At 42.4% G+C, this 20,027-nt stretch overlaps 1 protein-coding gene across 1 annotated transcript; it reads left to right on the top strand.

Moving 5' to 3' along the window:
* Positions 1-468: 468 nt before the first annotated feature.
* On the top strand, positions 469-18,057 carry coro1b (coronin, actin binding protein, 1B; the record flags this gene model as incomplete). The annotated part of the gene is given in 11 exon segments (XM_083788513.1): positions 469-663; positions 665-673; positions 6,511-6,633; positions 7,245-7,374; positions 10,806-10,987; positions 13,752-13,871; positions 13,975-14,079; positions 15,675-15,820; positions 15,920-15,977; positions 16,102-16,425; positions 16,504-18,057. Coding segments are annotated over 11 exon segments (1,515 nt in total). The 3' UTR covers positions 16,627-18,057.
* Positions 18,058-20,027: the final 1,970 nt, after the last annotated feature.

A 20,027-nucleotide genomic window follows, 5' to 3' on the forward strand; every position in this document is an offset into this window, starting at 1 on the left:
CAGTGGTCACTGGTCAGTTGTGTGTGTGTGTGTGTGTGTGTGTGTGTGTGTGTGTGTGTGTGTGTGTGTGTGTGTGTGTGTGTGCCCCCCAACCCCCGTGTACTCCACCCATGTTTTGGTTTTAGGCCTCTTTTGTCCACTGAGGCATAACTTGAACTTTGCAACTGCCTCACATTCTCCTACTGCTTAGAAAAATACTCGCTTCCTCCTCCTCATTATCACATGCATGTCTCTCTCACTGCATGAACCTCAATGCCATGTTGGTGGAATCACACAGATTATGATTTCTTTGGAAATCAAATCACATTTTTTCTGGTGTAAAATATGCACATATAATGACAAAGACATGCACTGTTCTGACATGCATGACCTAATATTTATGATCAGAATCGTCTTTATCATCATCACATCACATGTGTTTTCCTCTTAGTCACTGAATTTGTGTGCATCATATTTGTCTCCACAGTCATGTCTTTCCGAAGAGGTGTGGTCAGGCAGAGCAAGTTTCGTCACGTCTTCGCCCAGGCATGGAAGGCGGAGCATTGCATAGACGATGTCCGGGTCTCCCGCGTGACGTGGGACAGTCCTCTTTGCGCGGTCAACCCAAAGTTCATCGCTGTCATCATCGAAGCAGGCGGAGGAGGGGCCTTCCTTGTTGTGCCACTTAAACAAGGTGAGACCTCTAGCCTCGGTCCCAGCGAGTCTTAAGGCTCATACATAGTCTGGACCTTCGGTGGTCACTACAACATGACATCACAAGCCGCGGTGAAGAGCAAACCACCACCACCGCTCAACGTTATTTCAGCTCCGGTGGTCACCTCACCACTGGAGTGGTGGTCAGCTCACCACCGAAAATCCAGACTATGAATAGGCCTTTAGTACTCATCTGCAAAGAGAAAAGCCTGGTCACAACCTAAAGGCTGAGAGTGTATCGGCAGAAAAGTGTCTGGCTGGCACATCCGTCGGGTGTATTTCCGCCGGGTACGATATCTTTCGACCAATCGCAACGCTTGTTTCCATTCACGGAGAATGTAAGCAGATTTGTAAAGTGCCAACGTAATTTCCGCCAAAATCCCACTACTTCCGCCGTCGCGTTGGTGAGACCATAGGCATATACGGGTAGATGTGAGTCTCTCTTGAAGGCAACATGGAGGCAAGCTTTCATGAGATTAATTACAAAGCATACCGGAACTTGGCATGAGCGGAAGCTTTCCAAGCGTCCACGTGCGTCACAGTAGGGGAAGTTCATTAGGCCAATCAGAGGCGCGACTCCCTCTTTCCCAGCGACACTTGCTTTGGCAATGTAATTGTTTGTTTCCTCATGCCTATAGAGCGTCGCAGTCCCAACCCCTTTCAGAACGACGAGTGGCCCAGGAAATTAATCCCAATGCATTTTGCCCATAGGCTTTTCTTAAAGTATTTATTTAAAGACGGTTACGCCGCGGACAAAGCCAACTCGGATCGTAACAAATCATGACAATGAATGGGCCGATCAAATAATTTATAAGAAGAAAAACAAAACAAATAGTCTTGTCTCCTGCCTTTATTTTCTTCTTTCTAATGATTTGATCGGCCCAAAATATTGTGTTCATTGTCATGATTTGTCACGATCCGAGTTGGCTTTGTCTTAAAGAAAAGCCTATGGGCAAAATGCATTGGGATTAATTTCCTGGGCCACTTGTCGTTCTGAAAGGGGGTGGGACTGCGACGCTCTATACAGCTCATTTGGATTGAATTGATACGTCCCCGAAAAGAGAAGTTTCATAGCAATCGTGAGTTTGTATTCATGATGTGTGGCATTTTGTGCCAAACAAACGGGCCACCCCACAAACTTTGAAAGCCAAAAGGAATGGAATATGAGAAATGATACATCTTGATCACATGACTACAGACAGAGCTGCTGCTGGCCATTGGCATTTACATGCCCTATGCATAATATCTTTGTAGTTGTAACGTCTGTCCCAACAGCCAGGAATCTTGGTGTTGTCCTGGACAGTAAGCTCTCGTTCAAAACCCACATCACAGCTGTCACTCGATCCTGTAGGTTCACACTATAACATACGACGAATTAGACCGTTCCTCACCCAGGAATCAGCCCAGCTCCTAATCCAGACAACAGTCTTGTCAAAACTTGACTATTGTAACTCCCTCCTTACTGGCCTACCAGCATGTGCACTTAAGCCTCTCCAGCTGATCCAAAATGCCGCAGCTCGCTCAGTCTTCAACCAGCCAAAATTTTCACATGTCTCCCCCCTGCTCCGCTCCCTCCACTGGCTCCCGGTCGCTGCCCGCACAGAATACAAAACTCTGATGCTGGCATTCCAAGCAACCAAAGGTATGGCTCCCCCATATCTTGCAAGTATGATCGAACCCTACAAACCCTCCCACGCACTCAGATCAGCCAACGCAGGGAAGCTGGAAGTACCCTCACTAAAAACGCCGGGACAACGCTCCACACGTCCCAAACTCTTCTCCCTTCTGGCTCCAAAACTGTGGAATGCACTTCCCATTGCAGTCAGAACTGCAGCATCACTCCCAATCTTCCGCCGTAGTCTGAAAACCCACCTTTTCAGACTCCATCATGGCCCATAGCACTTACCCTACCCCCTTAGATAACCCACCTTTTCAGACTCTATCATGGCCCATAGCACTTACCCTACCCCCTTAGATAACCCACCTTTTCAGACTCCATCATGGCCCATAGCACTTACCCCACCCCCTTAGATAGCATTTCTGTAGACTTAGATAGCATTTGATACAGACTTATAGCATGTTATGTAGACAGCACTATAATTGCATTGTATGTAGTCATAGTACATATGTATAGCATAGTAGTATAGATTAGTGATGCACCGAATATTCGTCCGCAGAAAATATTGGGCAGAAAATGGCTAAATATGCATTTTCGGCCTATTCGGTTTCGGCCCAGATAGGCAGAAAATATATCACCGAATAGTGTATGCAATTAATGCATTCAAAGAGCTGAATAAATGTTTTATGGATCCATAATAGTGATTATTATTTAAGTTAACATAACATTTGTAGAATCAAACTCAGGTTAATGGGTTAAGTGAGGATACTAAAACAGCGATATTCAATTACACTTCATACCAATGATACTGTGCGGGTGTAGGTATGTTAAGTGATAACCACTTTCAACATGGCATTATAGGCAAAAGCTTTCTAAATCTTTCAAATTTTCCAAACATCTACAAGCTTGTAGGTCAAAAAAAAATTCTATTTGTTGTACAACAAAGTATATAGTGCTTAAGTGGCATTCTGGACTAGACCTGTATGGCTGGAAACATTGTGGTTGCAAGGACTGCATTTCTGACCTTTCAGATACAGGACTGTGTCACAGTCATTACCAAGTGATTGAGAGATTTATTCTGTACTTACTCTGTATAAACATACTATTTTAACTAGTGATGCACCGAATATTCGGCCGCAGAAAATATATAAATATATCAAAATATATCACCGAATAGTGTATGCAATTAATGCATTCAAAAGGGCTGGATAAATGTTTTATGGACCCATAATAGTGATTATTATTTAAGTTAAGTTTGGCCATAACCATTTATTTTGCCATAAATCAGGTAGCTTTAAGGTACGGCCATGACAGCAATGGTAGGAAAAAAGATGTATAATATTAATCATATTCGGATATTCGGTATTCGGTTTTCGGCCAACTGTTTCCTATATTCGGTATTCGGTTTCGGCCAAGAATTTCCCTTTCGGTGCATCCCTAGTATAGATGCATAGTTTATATGTATAGCTTCATTATATAGACTAGTCCTTACCCGTTCTGAATATATGCAAACAGCAAATCATGTTCAGTGTGTGATGTAATAGATCACATTACTGATAGGGGGGGGAATTGTTTACAGATGGTCTTGGGAAGTTGGGTTGGGCACTAAAGTATAGGCTAATTAAATGCTGTAGTACAATCATAAGTACACCATTGATGTGTGATGTAAATATGGTGGTGATATTCTGCCTATAAATGGAAGTTATTGAATATTTTCAAGGTCGGTGTTGCACTTTGTAGACGGTCCCTAACCGCTCACCGTCTGCTGCCCGTGGAGATATAAGCTATTAAACGGTGAACGCGGAGGTTGGCTTTTTGGGCTTCAAAGCAAGTTGTAGTTTGTTCTTTATATAATCAGGATAAGAATTAGATGTTTTGTGTGATTTAGGAACGTGTCGTTGTCATTGCATCTGTCTGTATGTATTTTGTCATTGTGTTGTTCCGACGGCACGGGATCTGTCTTCTCCAAACGTCTCCATTTGGCCACCCCGAGACCCCGACAGATAAGCATTCCGTTGTGATCGTGCTGTTCAGTGTGTCACGCAGCCACACTGGGTGCGTGCAGGGCTGTAAGCTGTCGTTGTCAGTGTCCAGGCTTTGAGCGTGCATGTAGCCCATGTGTAATGCACAGCGAAGGAGGTGGTTGAGGAGGGGGCGGACAGTGTAAATGGTGCATTTATATATAGCGGCGGAGCGGCTGCAGTCCTGGCTGTGTGTCGCTGATCATAAGCCCAGAAACAGTGTCCTCGGAGCGGCTGCAGTCCTGGCTGTGTGTCGCTGGTCATTCACATCCAACACGGACACAGAACAGATGCTCCGACGGGGCTGGGTTTGGCTTCCTACGTCACACTACAAACGGTGACCTATCGAATTATGCGTCCCACACCCCCTCCACAGGCACACAATTCTTCAAGTTACAATTCTCCATGATCGTGTGGTGATGTAAAAACAATATCTGTACAGTAAATATGACAGTTGCGTCGGTAAAAAAGTAGCCTAGCTGGATTGTGGGAGCGTGCAGATTTATTTTGGCATGGAGAGATGTGTGCTAATAGTGTGGCTCGGTCGGAGATAGAGCACGGACAAATAAACGGGTTTTTATTCACTAATAAATTCATTATTAATCTTATTGGAAAAATGGCTTCGTTAAGACCTCCATATTATTATGGTCAATGCCTGTGTGAAAAGTGGGAGCGATTGGTGCAGGCAATGAGGAGATAAGTGTTTGTTTCTGACAGACAGACAGACAGACAGACAGACAGACATTCAGACATTCGCTCTATTATTATTAGGATATTCCACTGTTACTTTCTTAGCTTACGCATGTTTCTTGATAAATGTTTTTATGTGATGTATTCCCATGCTTTTCTGTTCTTGCTTAAAGGTATATTCAGTGATTTCACTTAATTCAAATATCACTTATTTTTTTGTTTTGTTGTGATAATCCTCCCTACTATAGAGTGTGCTGGCCATATAAGGAGTTCCTCCCTGTCCCCAGTTAACCCCTGGGGGTCAAAAAACCTTAGGTTTCGTTTTTGACTCTCTATCCTGATTGGACGAAAGGCTGGGTCCCACAGCCAAAAACGAAACCTAAATGCCTAAATTGTAAATTGTAGTTGCCATGCATAATATCTTTGTAGTTGCCAATATTGTTTTTTACCTTTTTCTCCCCATTTAGTTATACCAATTCCTGAATTCCCAGCACACTTCTATGTAGTCACTGCTGACAACGGGTGGTACCCCCTGCGGGGTGCATACTTAGTTTAGACTAGTCATTGGTTAGACATGGGTTAAGGTTAGGTTTAGGTGTGCTGCCCCGTGGGAGGTTAGGTTTAGGGTGAGGGTTTGTAGATAGGTTGTAGTTGTAGGACTAATGACTGGTCTAACCAATGACTAGTCTAAACCAAAAACTGTCTAAACTAAGTACTGCACCCTCACCTGCCAGTTAGGCAGATGCAGCCGCATGTGGTGTAACACACGCTGGTGTTGGTGGACAGGAACTGCACCTCAGTACCCGAATTAGTTACTTAATTGTCCCTTTTCTCCTCAAAATGAGACAAACTGTGATCTTTGGGACCTTATAAAACCCTTAATCTTTGATCGCGCTGAGAAAGTCAATGCATCGTGCGTCGATACACAGCCTAGAATGAGGATGTGGCTCAATTATTTATCTTTTTTTTTCACAGTTTTGTTTATTCAAGATTTCAGGGTATACAGTAAATCAAATAATATGACAGTATATGTGACACACCCATACGGAACATACCAAAGAGATAACATGTACATATAAATGTTATGACCTATGCTAACAGGGAAGTGACACTGATAGTTACAAACCACATAACCTGAATCAAGTTTGAAACAAAAACAAGACAAATGTACGACAAGACACAACATGGCATGGTCATTGGTCACCCCTCCAAAACATAATGGACGTGGCAGTGCACCCACACATGGTTCCTAATAATAAATATATACTGAACAACCCAGCTGCGTCGGGAATTATGTCTAGCATGCTCAAATTCAGGATTAGATGTGGCTCAAATATGAAGGGCTATCACTTCCGGGTCGGGCGGAAGTGGTCTCTTCTTTCGTGCTTTTCGTGCATTACTCTGGCACTGGCCTCAAAAACGTTTGAATGATTTGACTCGTCTAATAAAGTCCTGTCAAGTAAAATTGTCACTTTCTACCCCCCACAGAGTGGCAGAATTGACCAGTCTTCACCCACGGTTTGTGGACATGCTGCGCCTGTGCTGGACATCCAGTGGTGCCCTCATGATGACAATATTATTGCAAGTGCCTCAGAGGACTGCACTGTAAAGGTACGTGACAGTGTTAAAGTCTTGCATAGTCTTATCAGTTATTCTCTTAACATTTCCATGTGAAGCACCCCCCCCAAATTATATGTATAACCCATTCTGAACGGGAACCCATTTTGGTGTTGGCATCATGTTATGCTTTAGCTATTGAAAAATAGCAGATCTACAAGCTCATAGCGTGCCACCGAGTGGCGCGCTACGAGCTTGTAGGTCTGCTATTTTTGAAAAATCGAAGACGACTGACATTTTTAGAATCTGATCTCAGGTCAGAATGGGTTAATCAGACCAGTGTGTGTCCAGTGGAAACCTTGTATGAATCTGATCTCAGGTCAGAATGGGATAATATAGTTGACACCAATTTGAAAATAATTGATGCCGGGGGCCGACTTTAGAGAAAGTTTTGTGTTACATATTTTCAAAGTTTATGTTATAGTCGTTCAAGATGTTTCAGAACGTTTTGAAAATACAAATCTAGTCACGATGCGACACGTTATGCCATTGTAACAACAATGGTACTGACCATTCTCTTGAATTAAAGGTTTCAACTGTACTACTCTTAATTATGTGCATTTTGTGAAATAAAAGGCAGTTCAGTTCTCTACTATTGTTTGAAGGTGTGGCACATTCCCGATGGAGGCCTGACTGCTCCCATCACTGATGCTGCCGTGACCCTTGAGGGTCACAGTAAACGAGTGGGGATCTTGGCCTGGCATCCAACAGCATTAAACATTCTCCTAACTGCAGGTAACCTCAGTTTTAGTTTTATTTGATATATTCAAAATACAGTAAGAGCAGTACAGAATTTTCAGGATTGCACAAAAAGTCAAAGACTTGATTCCATTGTGGTCCAAATAAATAAATACAGCATATGGTATAGGAAGAACATGCGTTGACTAAAATCACAATAATGGACTTACGACGACATAGATCACTAAACAAAACAATAAATACATAATTAATAGATAAATACAGCACTGTTCTAGCTTGCCCATCAGCCAGTTTTTCAACATACTTTTTAAAATGTTCAAGGACTGGGCAAATTTTATTAGATTTTGTTCCAGTCCTCCACCCCCGTATATTTAAATGAGCTTCTGCCTACCTTATTTTTTAGGTTTGGTAGTTTAAGATCAGCTACACTCGCCCTTGTATTCAAGCTATGGGACTCGTTGACATACGGGAAGTAACCTTTAAAATATGTTGGGCATTTTTCCTTTAAGATTCAACTTTTATGGTGTGTGGTGGTATGAGTTTTTTATAATTGACGTAAGTCACCGTTCCAGTTTATCAACATCTTGGAAAGTAACTTTGAACAAAAGTCTGAACCGATACCAGTTTTTCTTTGTTGATCATGGCAACCAACAGATGGTATTAGTAGTATTTACTACTCTACCCTTGCATCTTTAATTTAAATTACTTAATTGTGCACGTTTGTATTGGAAATCATGTAAATACGTTGTCAGTTTTTCCAGCAGGGCCACCCACGCACTCCACCCCGTACACACACACACACACACACACATTGGCCCTCATTTATCAATCGAGTGTAAAATCTGCCACAGATTCGAGTGCAGGTTTCGTAGTACACCCACATCGCCACGGCTTTTATAAAGTGATCGCAAACAGCTGATCCTTCCTTAATTTTGTTCTCACGTTAATAAATGTCACGGCTGAATTTGATCTGGCACGCCCTAAGAAATCAAGCCTCGCCCTCGTTTTTGCGACCTGAACCACTGCTATACGATCTGGAAACCATGGTTACCGTGCCTTTCTGCCCGCCTCACCCCCCCCTCTCTCTTTCACACACACACAGACGCACACACGCTGCACACACACGCAACTTGCAAGCCCAACTAACTGGTGTGTTGTTAAATAAATAAACAACGAACACCTGCATGAATTAAATAAAGTTGTAGGCCTACCCTGTCTGTTTCCCTCTCACCTCGCTTGCCTTGCTGTCATGCACGCACGCACCTACATGACACATTAAATAAAGCTGTCTGTTTCTCCTCTCGCTTCGCTTCCCTTGCTGCCCGCCTCACCCCCCGCACGCACGCACACACATATCGCTATTTGCAAGCAACTGTCTCTCTCTATCACAGTGGTCCGTCCGTGACCAACTGACCAAGTGACCATGCACGTTCGACAGTCTATTTAGATTGCCTCGCAGTCGTTAGTCACTGCAGTGGCCGGGATGTCAACTGTCATTATATGAATGTGCAGCCAAAACCGTATATAGCCTCATGTGTGGCTGGTGGTGGACTGGCTGCAATATACCTATATCTCCGATGCAGTTCCCACTTGCGCTGGCAGCCTGGCACGGTACATTTGGCATTATATTGCACATATACCGTAACTCCAGAAAGACATCGGCCTGCTGTAGATTAGGCTACAGTAGGCTTATACCACGTTGGGACTCTCCGCAGCTGAGCTGCAGCACTGCTGCACTATACTCTCCAATGTCCCGTCATGGAAATATTTCAGCACAGACAGCCCAAATCCTCACATGTATGCACTCATGCAAAACACTGTTTAAATGGCTTAAGCATCTCTTGCAACATTGTTTTTAATTGCGCGATTTTATCTCCTACTAATTTCATATGACACATGTATTCCTTAACATTTTTATTTATTTATTTTTTACATGTAGCCCATATACATTATACATACCTTTTATATAAACATTTTAGGAGTGAATACATATATGTTTAGATGCCTGTGTGACAGCCTCTCAGCAGTTCAGACAAGGCTGCTCCGCTTGTGTAAGACAGAAAAACAGCGTACGGCAGCTGCCGAGTAGACGTGGGTTTTGAACGTTGTCACGTTCAATTTCAAGCTATGCCGAAAATGTCGGTAATTTCGGCGTGCGCCCATATTTTGGTGTACGCACGGTTGATAAATGAGGGCCTTAGTCTATACTAGCTCCTATTTTTGAGGGCCACTTGCCCCTCCTTTATACAGCTATAGTGTAGATTTTTGTCCTAACACAAACATTAAATGCCATTGACAATGAATGGAGAACTTACGTCTGAGCAAATCGGTATTTTTGTCCTACACAAAGTCTACTTCATATGTAGACGACCAAATTGGCTATTTCGGTCCTACACAAAAAATCCCATTAACACCCCAATCGCCCAGGTTGAAGTTCACCGTCCTTTCTATTGGTAACACCCAGCGCCCAGGACAAAGTTTTTATCCAAAAGTCGAAGTTTATTGATATGAAAACCGATCGGATCGCTCTACAGCCGGTCCGTCGGTAAAAGTGCTGGATGGATTAAATAACCCCGGGCAATCGGAGTGTTAACAATGCGGCAATAGATGATAAGAGCGCCCCTCACTTCACACAGTTGTGATTTTTTATCTTTAACGTTACCTTAATATTTTTGAGAACTTACTGTGTACTGTAAATATGTCTTAATGTAATTATTTAGTGTAATGCACCCACCTCACAGACTTGGCCTTGTGTGTGCAAACCTACCTGGCAATACAAATTATTCTGATCCTCATTTGACATTATTAGACCAAACCAACATAATTAGTGAGAATCGAGGGCTTGGCTTTCTCAGTTGGTGTTCTATGACAGCCAACTCAACCCCTCCTGCATTATACAGGCAAGGAATTGAATTTCTCTCTTCAACAATAAACAGTATGCAATACTAGTTAAAAGCACAATGTAGTTAAGGGTCACATTTCCATTTGAATGTTGAGTGTTATATTTCTAACATTCTGGGGTCTGAAAATCTAATTAGGAGAGAAATAAAGTGTAATCCTTCAGTATGATTACCCTGTGGTATGTTCCGATTATTTAGTAGACAACATGGTCTGTGGTCACTCACTATTTTACACCAAAGCCAAGTCAATTACCTAGCTACTGTATTATCGTAGCGGGAAAGAGCTATGCAATGTGATTTATAGTGCTACTTCTCTCAATCTGAAGAGGAAACCAGCTGCAGGTTAAGAACCCAAGTAGACATACAGTTTACCCTTGCTGCCACTAGCAATGCACTGAAAACCGCACACTAGAAGCATTCACATTAACTAGGCCTTTTATAGGTAGGTAGAATGGTAGATAACAATCTCATAATGCATGTTTCTTATGTCAATTTGCAGCAAGCTTATTGAAAACTGTACACGTTGTCTCTCTCCCCCTTTCCCCTCTCTTTCCCTCGCTCACCTAGGCTGCGATAATCTGATGTGTGTCTGGGACGTTGGCACGGGAGAGCTTATTTACCAGTTGAGCGACTCGCACCCAGACATGATCTACAGCGTCTGCTGGAACAAGGATGGCAGCGCTATCTGCACCGTCTGCAAGGACAAGGCTCTACGCGTCATTGATCCCCGGAGGGGCACCGTACTCAAGGTGACTAATACTTCTCTCTCCGTGTATGCAAAATGTATCAAAATAAATATAATTGGGGGACATCCTGTTATGGAAAAGATTTAGGAAGACATCTTCAGTTTATTCAGTGACAGTCAGAAGCAGAGAACCAGAGTCCAGCTACCATCTCTCACACAGTTCTAGGTGACATCCTTCTTCTCCCTCCACTCCGCTCTCTCTCCCTCTCCTTATCCCTCTCCTCTCTGCCGAGAGGGAGACCTTTCCCAAACAATCGCACGAGAAGCCCTTTGTTTACTTGAATATCATTACACAAGCGCAGTTTCCCGCCACTCCTGGAACCCTCATCCTTAACACATTCTGACCGGGCACCCATTTTGGTGTCGGCATCATGTTATGCTTTAGCTATTGAAAAATAGCAGATCTACAAGCTCATATCGCGCCACCGAGTGGCGCGATACGAGCTTGTAGGTCTGCTATTTTTGAAAAATCGAAAAGCGACTGACATTTCTAGAATCTGATCTCAGGTCAGAATGGGTTCATCAGACCAGTGTGTGTCCAGTGGAAACCTCGTATGAATCTGATCTCAGGTCAGAATGGGTTAATAGAGTCCACTGGCAGCACATCCTCTCCCGTCCCCAGAGACAGATAGAGGTGCCCAGTACATGAAGAACAGCACGTAACCTATTATTTCACGATATTACATGTCTGGAAGTTCACAAGGCTTGCACAATTATGTCTATATGATAAAAAAAATCATAACAATCCATGTGGTGAGACCCAGGTTCAATTGAGCAGCAGTGCCGGGCACTTTGACAAACTCTATTGCGAGTGTCCTTTTTCTTCCCGCACTAGCCTCACCTGTTCAGCGGCAATAGAGCGTACCAAAATCCCCTTGAGGGGGGCGTCAACATATGTGTCACGTGGTAGCGGCCGCCATACTTGTTGGCTTGTCTGGTTTGTTTTCATTGAGCGACTATCCGGTGTGCTTGTATACGGTTCTTTTTTTTAACTGACCTCACAACGGTGCAGACTTATTTAGCAGACTAAATAAGTGCCACAGCAGGTCACGTCGAGGGAATGAGCCAGAAAACGGAATTAGATTTTCAGCTTTCCAGCATGGAGACAGCATCAAGGAACCCAGATTGTCGAGTTTACAAAAAGACGTAGAATGGCTTGGATCTCGGCTGTACGGCGCACGGGGCGCAGAGACATAACGTTCAAAGTATCTATTCTAAGCACAGCCGTGTTTGTTCCTTGTCCTTGTAAGGTATTTGGGCCCGACGTTCTTTCTATCCATCCTGGTGTTGGTTCACTATGTTGTCGCCAAGAACGAGCACAATATTTACAAAAACATACCGGGGGAGGCATGTAGTAGCCTGGAAACCAGACAAATCTGCCATTGTAATGAGAAATGGCCCTCGGCACAGTGATATTAGTCTGGCGGCATGCCAGGCTAGGCTTGTAGTTGTTTACACCTGCAGATTATAACCCATTCTGACCTGAGATCAGATTCATACAAGGTTTTCCACTGGACACACACTGGTGTGATGAACCCATTCTGACCTGAGATCAGATTCTAAAAATGTCAGTCGTTCTTCGATTTTTCAAAAAATAGCAGACCTACAAGCTCGTATCGCGCCACTCGGTGGCGCGATATGAGCTTGTAGATCTGCTATTTTTCAATAGGTAAAGCACGACATGATGCTAACACCAAAACGGGTTCCCGATCAGAATGGGATAATGGTGAACTAAATTGGGAACACAAAAGCCATAATTAAAAGTTAAACTAAATGCACTCTCCTTAAACACACTCAGCATAAACACTTACCGGTACATTTCAGATTTCAATAAAAGACACAGCTAGGCCTGATCACAATTACTTTAGATAATCGCAATTATTTAGCATACTCATCAAGTATACAATTATTAAATGTAATTAATTTCGCTGTAAATTTGAGTTATGTGTCATAAGGTCGTCATGAACGGGACTCGAACACGTGACGCGTTGTCAGGCCAGAGCCTATATGTGGCATGTGCCTGGACCGCAAAGGCCAGCGGGCGCCCCAATCGTAATTATTTGTGTATCAAATGAATGCAAAAAAACTAAGATATTAAAGGTATATTCAGTGATTTCACTCAAAAAACCTTAGGTTTCGTTTTTGGCTGTGGGACCCAGCCTTTCATCCAATCAGGATAGAGAGTCAAAAACGAAACCTAAGGTTTTTTGACCCCCAGGGGTTAACTGGGGACAGGGAGGAACTCCTTATATGGCCAGCACACTCTATAGTAGGGAGGATTATCACAACAAAACAAAAAAATAAGTGATATTTGAATTAAGTGAAATCACTGAATATACCTTTAAAGAAGTTTCCACGAACTGCTGTACTTCAATACATATTGATCATTTTTTTTATGGAATATTTTAAAATTGGGTAAAATACCCGTGTTTAGCGATGGTATAACTACATATAGGTTTAGTGTTCTAGGGTTAATGCACGTCAGTTTTGTGCGTTGTTTCATTTCATAACATCAACTCTTCTATCAACGCAATGCACAGACAGAAAGCCTCTTGATTGCTGTGATAAATTACGAAACAAAACAAAAAATAAGTAAAGATTGGTCCGGTACCAACATGTTGTTTACATTTTACTTGTTCATATTTTATTTTTATACAATTTTATGTTTTCAATGTTCTAACAAAAAAATATAAATTCATATGATTACTCTTATCAGCTTAGTGCCCGATATGAGCCCAATCCTTTCATGTATGCAACCTGGTTCTTAGGTGAGAGAGAAGGTCCATGATGGAACCAGGCCAATGAGAGCCGTGTTCCTCAACGATGGGAAGATTCTGACTACAGGCTTCAGCCGCATGAGTGAGAGACAGGTGGCTCTGTGGGACACGGTATGTACTGTACTCACCTGATATGTATTATATCATGTTATTAGGAGATATACGGCGTCCACTTTCTAGAAGTAAAACTGCTTTTAAACTCTTTCTCATGCAGAAAGACCTCGCTGAGCCAATGGCAGTTCAGGAGATGGACACCAGCAATGGGGTTCTTCAGCCCTACTACGACCCCGATACAAATATGGTCTACCTGTGTGGAAAGGTACATTGATTCACATTTAGCTGATGCTCTTACTGTTAATGTAATGTACAATGAGTGAGCCGGCGGGGGTTCAATGCCTAGCTCAAAGATTGTTTTAAAAGGCTGTCGATGGATACGGTTGCTGTTTTTCAAGTTGCAAATCTGTAGGCTTTCAGTTTCGGCAAGGTCTTTCTAGCCACTTGGTTTGCACGTCAAGCCATACACGTTCATAACCGGTTGAGAAAACCCAGCATTTTAATACCAATCCCGTGTGTACGTCCGGGCAACAGTCAATGACTCCCATAAGAGAAGGTTTTTATAGCTCTCCATTTTCATTTCAAGGACCCCCAGTTTTGACCTGAATTAGGCTACGGGGACCCCCATTTAATGGCTCTGGGACTCCAATTTATATTGTAAAAATCAAAGTTAATTTAACTCTGGGAGTGTACAAATGGAACCAAATGGGTCTGTTTGGTTCCATTTGTACACTCAAAGTTACAGACCCATAAGGGTCCATTTGGTTCCTAACTATCATTTAGCTGGGGGGAACTCCCTCGGGGGGCCACTGACCCCACTTTGGGAACCACTGCTCTATATAGCGTTTGCTCACTCGGATACAACCTGTGAAAGTGAAACCCTACAACACTTCCTGGATTTTAGACACTACCTTCGGGTCCCGTGACATTGTCCGTGACCTTCGTGACTTAAAAGAATATAAATCAGGTTGATGTAATGCAGCCAGAGACCTTTTATAAGGCCGGTAATTGCCTGTGAAATGCATCATGGGAATTGTAAGATCACAGATTGTTTGAAATTGACAAAGTGGAATTTTAAGTGTTAAGGTGGTTGCACATTGGTATTTGGTACGTTTTTTTTTTCCTGCTGCATTTCGTTTTGCAGATCCGAAAGAGAAAAGAAAATAAGAAAATCACGCAAAACATCCTTGCACATGGAGTGGAACCCGTATTATTTATATTCGTAGCAACTTTTTCGCAGAAAGAAATGGAGTGGAGCAGCAGCAGTGAAGATGATCCCCTAATCTGATTATTGTTTTTGAAAAAGGTTTAATGTACAACACAGTTTTATATAAGATGGACTGTGGGTGGCTTCACTAAAAGATGATTAGATGAGATGTCACCATGTTTTTCTATCTCTCTTCAACTGCCGTGTGCGTGTCCAAAACGATTAGAGACTGATAGAAGTCATAGAACAGATTTGTATCTACGAGTGCAAGGGGGTAATAATAATGAAAACAAAATAGTGGTATTTTACGGAAGAAGTGGCTTTTTCATGCATGCACTTGTTTGTGTGTCTTCTGTTGTTGTCGCTTGTCTGTTATCCCATTTTGGGCGGGAACCCCTTTTGGTGTTGTATGTTATGCTTTAGCTATTGACAAATAGCAGATCTAGTCTGCTATTCTTTTTTTAATCGAAGAACCACTGACATAGAAACATAGCTTTTTCAGAAAACTGTCAGGATGTAGAAGACATTTTTTTTAATCTGATCTCGGGTAAAAATGGGTTGTGTTGTTTCTTGAATGGAAGCAAGCAACTAAACGCGGCTAAAGTGTCCCTTCTATTCATGATCCATCCTACCAATCTGTGCCTCTCATTCAGGGCGACTGCACCATCCGGTACTTTGAGGTGACAGACGAGTCGCCATACCTTCATTTCCTCAGCCTGTATAGCAGCAAAGAGCCCCAGAGAGGTTCAGGGTTTCTCAGTAAAAGAGGTGTCGACGTGAACAAGTGTGAAATTGCCAGGTGAGAGAATCTTCTGAGATTACATTCATGTTATCCTTTTTGCACTTGATTCGTTCATAACCTTGCAATTTTCCACAATCTCCTCTGGAACTTTCGCAGGTTTTACAAGCTGCATGAAAGGAAAGTTGAACCGATCTCCATGACTGTGCCACGAAAGGTAAGCTGTGACTCCAATAAATACATAAAACATCTTAGGAATTACATAAATGTCGCCACACAATAGAATTGCATTCAAGGCGCACAGTTTACTCTGCTGATTCGATTTGCCCTTGTGACCCCAGTCAGATCTATTCCAAGGAGACCTCTACCCAGACACAGCCAGCATGGAGCCTTCTCTCCTGGCCGAGGAGTGGATTGCTGGGCAGGACGCCTCGCCCCTGTTGATATCCCTGAGTGGAGGGTACAGTGCTCCTACCTCCAAGCACAGAGACACCCTCAGGGGCAAACCCAGGGTGGCTTCTTCACAGGACTCTGGGGCAACCCAGCCTCCAGTGGGTGTAACAACAACAACAACCACATCTACCAGGGAAACGGAGGCAGAGGTCGTGCCACAGCCCAAGGTGATGGCCAAAGAGACGGACGGGACGGAGCGGCCAAAGAGAGAGGTAGGTGAATGACAAAAGAAGGTGTCACTATTTGACCTAGTTTGTGACGTTTTACTTACGTTTCATCTCTCTTCCCAGGACGACGTGCTGAACGAGTTGCTAGCAGAGATGAAGGCCTTGCGTGCGGTGGTGCTCGCTCAGAGCCAGAGAATCGAGCTGCTGGAGCGGCAGTTGGCGCGCATCGAAGACGGGGACGTATGAACGGCGAGGAGCCCAAAGGGGCCTTCTGCCTGAACTCCACACACCATAGCCTTACTAGAATCAACAGTACCCTTAAAGCTGTGCGTGTTGGAGAATGTAGTTTGAAGTGTAGGTTAGTGACTTTACTGTAACTGTGAATCACAGTTGCCTAGAACAAGGTCAACGATAGTGAAGGACTAAAAAAGACCACAATATGTTTCCATGATTATTTGATTAGGCCGTGAGTGAAAAGGGATGTCAACTGCATACTGTAACTTAAATGCATTTGTTTTTATTGGAGCATTAAAAATAACACCTTTGTGGTTGCATATAGAACAGCTTTTGGATTTAGATGTATGAATAGCTTTGGTAAAATCACCAAAACACATAATTTTGATGGACTTTTGGTAAAGTTTACACATGGCAGCGGTACAGCAGTTACTGTACCTCTGAATGAATGTTTGATGTGGCACCCTGGATATGGCACTAACGTCACTAATGGATACACATCTTGTATCCATTAGTGATCGATAAGCTGCTGAATCTTAACATTGTGTCATACCATACGTGGTTTCATACATTATTGGCTTGTGCTTCTTTTTTTTTTTAATCATTTCATAAACGTGATGATGGGTAGGAAGTAGGAATCTCTGTCTGCCAAGAATAGACAACAATGACTCTGATAGTGGAACGTGAATGAGAATTGATGAAAATGTAGTTGAAATCATGTGTATACTGTAAATTTGTGTGATCCTTTTTTTTCTGTTCAAAGCCGGAAGGTGGCATTTGTGCTCATATCGAGAGAACAACTTTGCAGACGCGATGTCACAGAGGTTAGATTTCTGTAATCTATCTCACATGGGTGAATGGAGAGCAGGTCTGCATCATAAAAAAAAATAACACGCTAAACTCCAGTGATTTAATATTGGTGCAAGAAACCTGTTACTGACTTTTGACCATGTCATTTAAAACAAATGTTATTCAGACGGTTCAATAAGTGATTCCAGTGCACTGAAAAAAGGAAGTGACAATGAAGTGAGACATTTTTATAATGTGAATGAAGTGAAACCAGTCACGCACCTACGTTTATAGTCTTATGGGTTAATTTTTGCCACCGCTGTTGCTTTCACATTCCCTCATTTAAAGCTCCTAGAGTGCTATTTTGAAAGAACAGCAAAACTATATTTGTTTTCTTACACTATTTTCTTTATCCCCCTTTTATTCCTTTTTCATTTATTACCTCACTCACTTTAATGATTCTGTAACCTACATTCCATGTCAGGAATTATCGATTTATTGGGTAGCTTAAAATTACATTAATTTATGCACTGACTGTCTGACACTTATTTTTTTTTTCTTTGTGGTTGTAAACCAGTAGCAAATGATTCTCTGTACAAACTGATTAAACATGTGTTCCTCTTTTTGTGCTGTTTATTAAAATGAATGACCTGTCATGGCGTTATGGTGAATTTAACATGGGTCAGATTGTGCTACTTAAGTAGTTTGTCACTTTTGTGGAATGGTCATCAATAATCCAAACATTACATAGATCTGTGTTTTGACTAACAGGAGCAGTTTTGTTTGGTTTTGAATTTTTTCTTTTATTAAACTGCACACAGTTCCCAACCCACAGCATGTTTACAGTATATTCATATAATAACACAGCTCGGAATTATACAGTGTTTTGTCTTCTCCCAAACTTCTGCCGCGACAAAAGCTCCTCCTTTAACAATACAATATCGAAATAATTTCATAATCCTCTAATGGCTTGAGTGGTTAAAATGGTCCTACATACTGTATACTGTATGTATCTATTTTCACACAAGCTCTCACACATCTTATAATGGAGGCAAAAGCACACATCCTGCTGGGAGCCTGTGGTGAGTGTGGTGGTGCAAACGTGGTCAAACAGCTTTCCATTTACCATCACTATAAGCTGACTTGTTGAAATGAGGCTGTAAAAACATGCAGTAATCCTGGTCACTAAACTGCCTCCCCCTGGCCAGCCGGGGCGCCTGATGGAGGGGAAAGGAACTGGTTGGAATAACGTGTTCCTTCCACGCGCTTCGTCCAACCAGGGAAACTCCCCCCTGTCAGGTGTAAAGGAGCAACTTGGACACTCAGGCATGAAGGAAGCATGAGTTCAAGTCCGTTGCTCTCCCCTTGTCCCCCATATATGGGGACTAGGTTGGTGGAGGGTGTGTAGAGCCCAGGATCACATTAGATCATGGGTTTTCAACAGGTGGTCCGTGGACCACTGGTGGTCCGTGAAGGTATTACATGTGGTCCCTGACCATGCATTTGGTAATGTAGGAAAGTGAAGATTTGTATTTTAATTCATTGTATTGACCACAAGTTGAGAAACAATGCAGTAAATGACGTGACATGTCGATGTTGTCAGTTACTGGATTGCCTGGTTGAGTCACCATTATAAGGAAATGTGCCCATAATTAATTGCATGTGTCTGCTCGCTCATACATACAGTAAGTTACAATAGCAACATGATTTTAATATGGAAGGTTAATTTTCCCCCCTCCCAACACAACGGTGGTCCCCAGGTTGATTCTCAGTCAGGGTGGTGGTCCCTGGTTCATAATCAGTTGAAAACCCCTGCATTAGATGATTGACACAGGGGTGAAAAATGGGTTACAAAATCGTGGGATAAAAAATATATTAAAGGAAATGAGGCTGAGTTGCGTAAAGCAGAGGACAAATCAACGTAAAAGTGTAGCATGAGCTCCATTTCCTTCCAAGTGTTTAAAAAGTAAGTTAGCGAGTGACAGGGTAGTGGAAACGTACTGATCGGAGTTATACAGGATGTGGTCAATCCGATTCATGTACATTATATGTCTTTGAACCTTGTCATTGTCACCATCATGCCAAGACAGTTTTTTTATGTGAACTGAAGGATTGCAAAGTATTAAATCCGTATAGGCATGATTTAATTTGAGCACTATATTGTAAACGTTGACTGGAGGTAGCATAACAGCACTCTTTGGGCTTGAAATATATTGTGGGTGTAGGTGAATTAAAATATTAAATATCTTGGACATAACCTCACTGTGACTGACATGATCCAGCAACAGTGTTATATCAAATATATCATCTGCTTGTAAGTACACTTGTTCTGTAAAATGTACACTGTTCAGAGCATATGTCTATATATAATAGGAAGCAGCAAACAGAAAGGACTTTAGCTTTGATTTAAAAGAACTGAGAGTTTGCTGGGAGTTTGTTCCACATACTGTAGGCCTATGTGGTTCAGAATACTGCTTCTCAACATCAACACTGATTCATTCAGTGTTTTTTGTTGTATGCTCGTATCTGTTAAACTGGTATCGAGTATTCTGAAGAGTTATATGTATTTTTTCTTTAAATTTTTCTCTGCATTTAATGCAGTCTTTACATGTTTGCAGCAAACA

The sequence above is a fragment of the Protomyctophum parallelum genome (assembly GCF_964188405.1).
Source record: "Protomyctophum parallelum genome assembly, chromosome: 18".
NCBI classification, from domain to species: domain Eukaryota; kingdom Metazoa; phylum Chordata; class Actinopteri; order Myctophiformes; family Myctophidae; genus Protomyctophum; species Protomyctophum parallelum.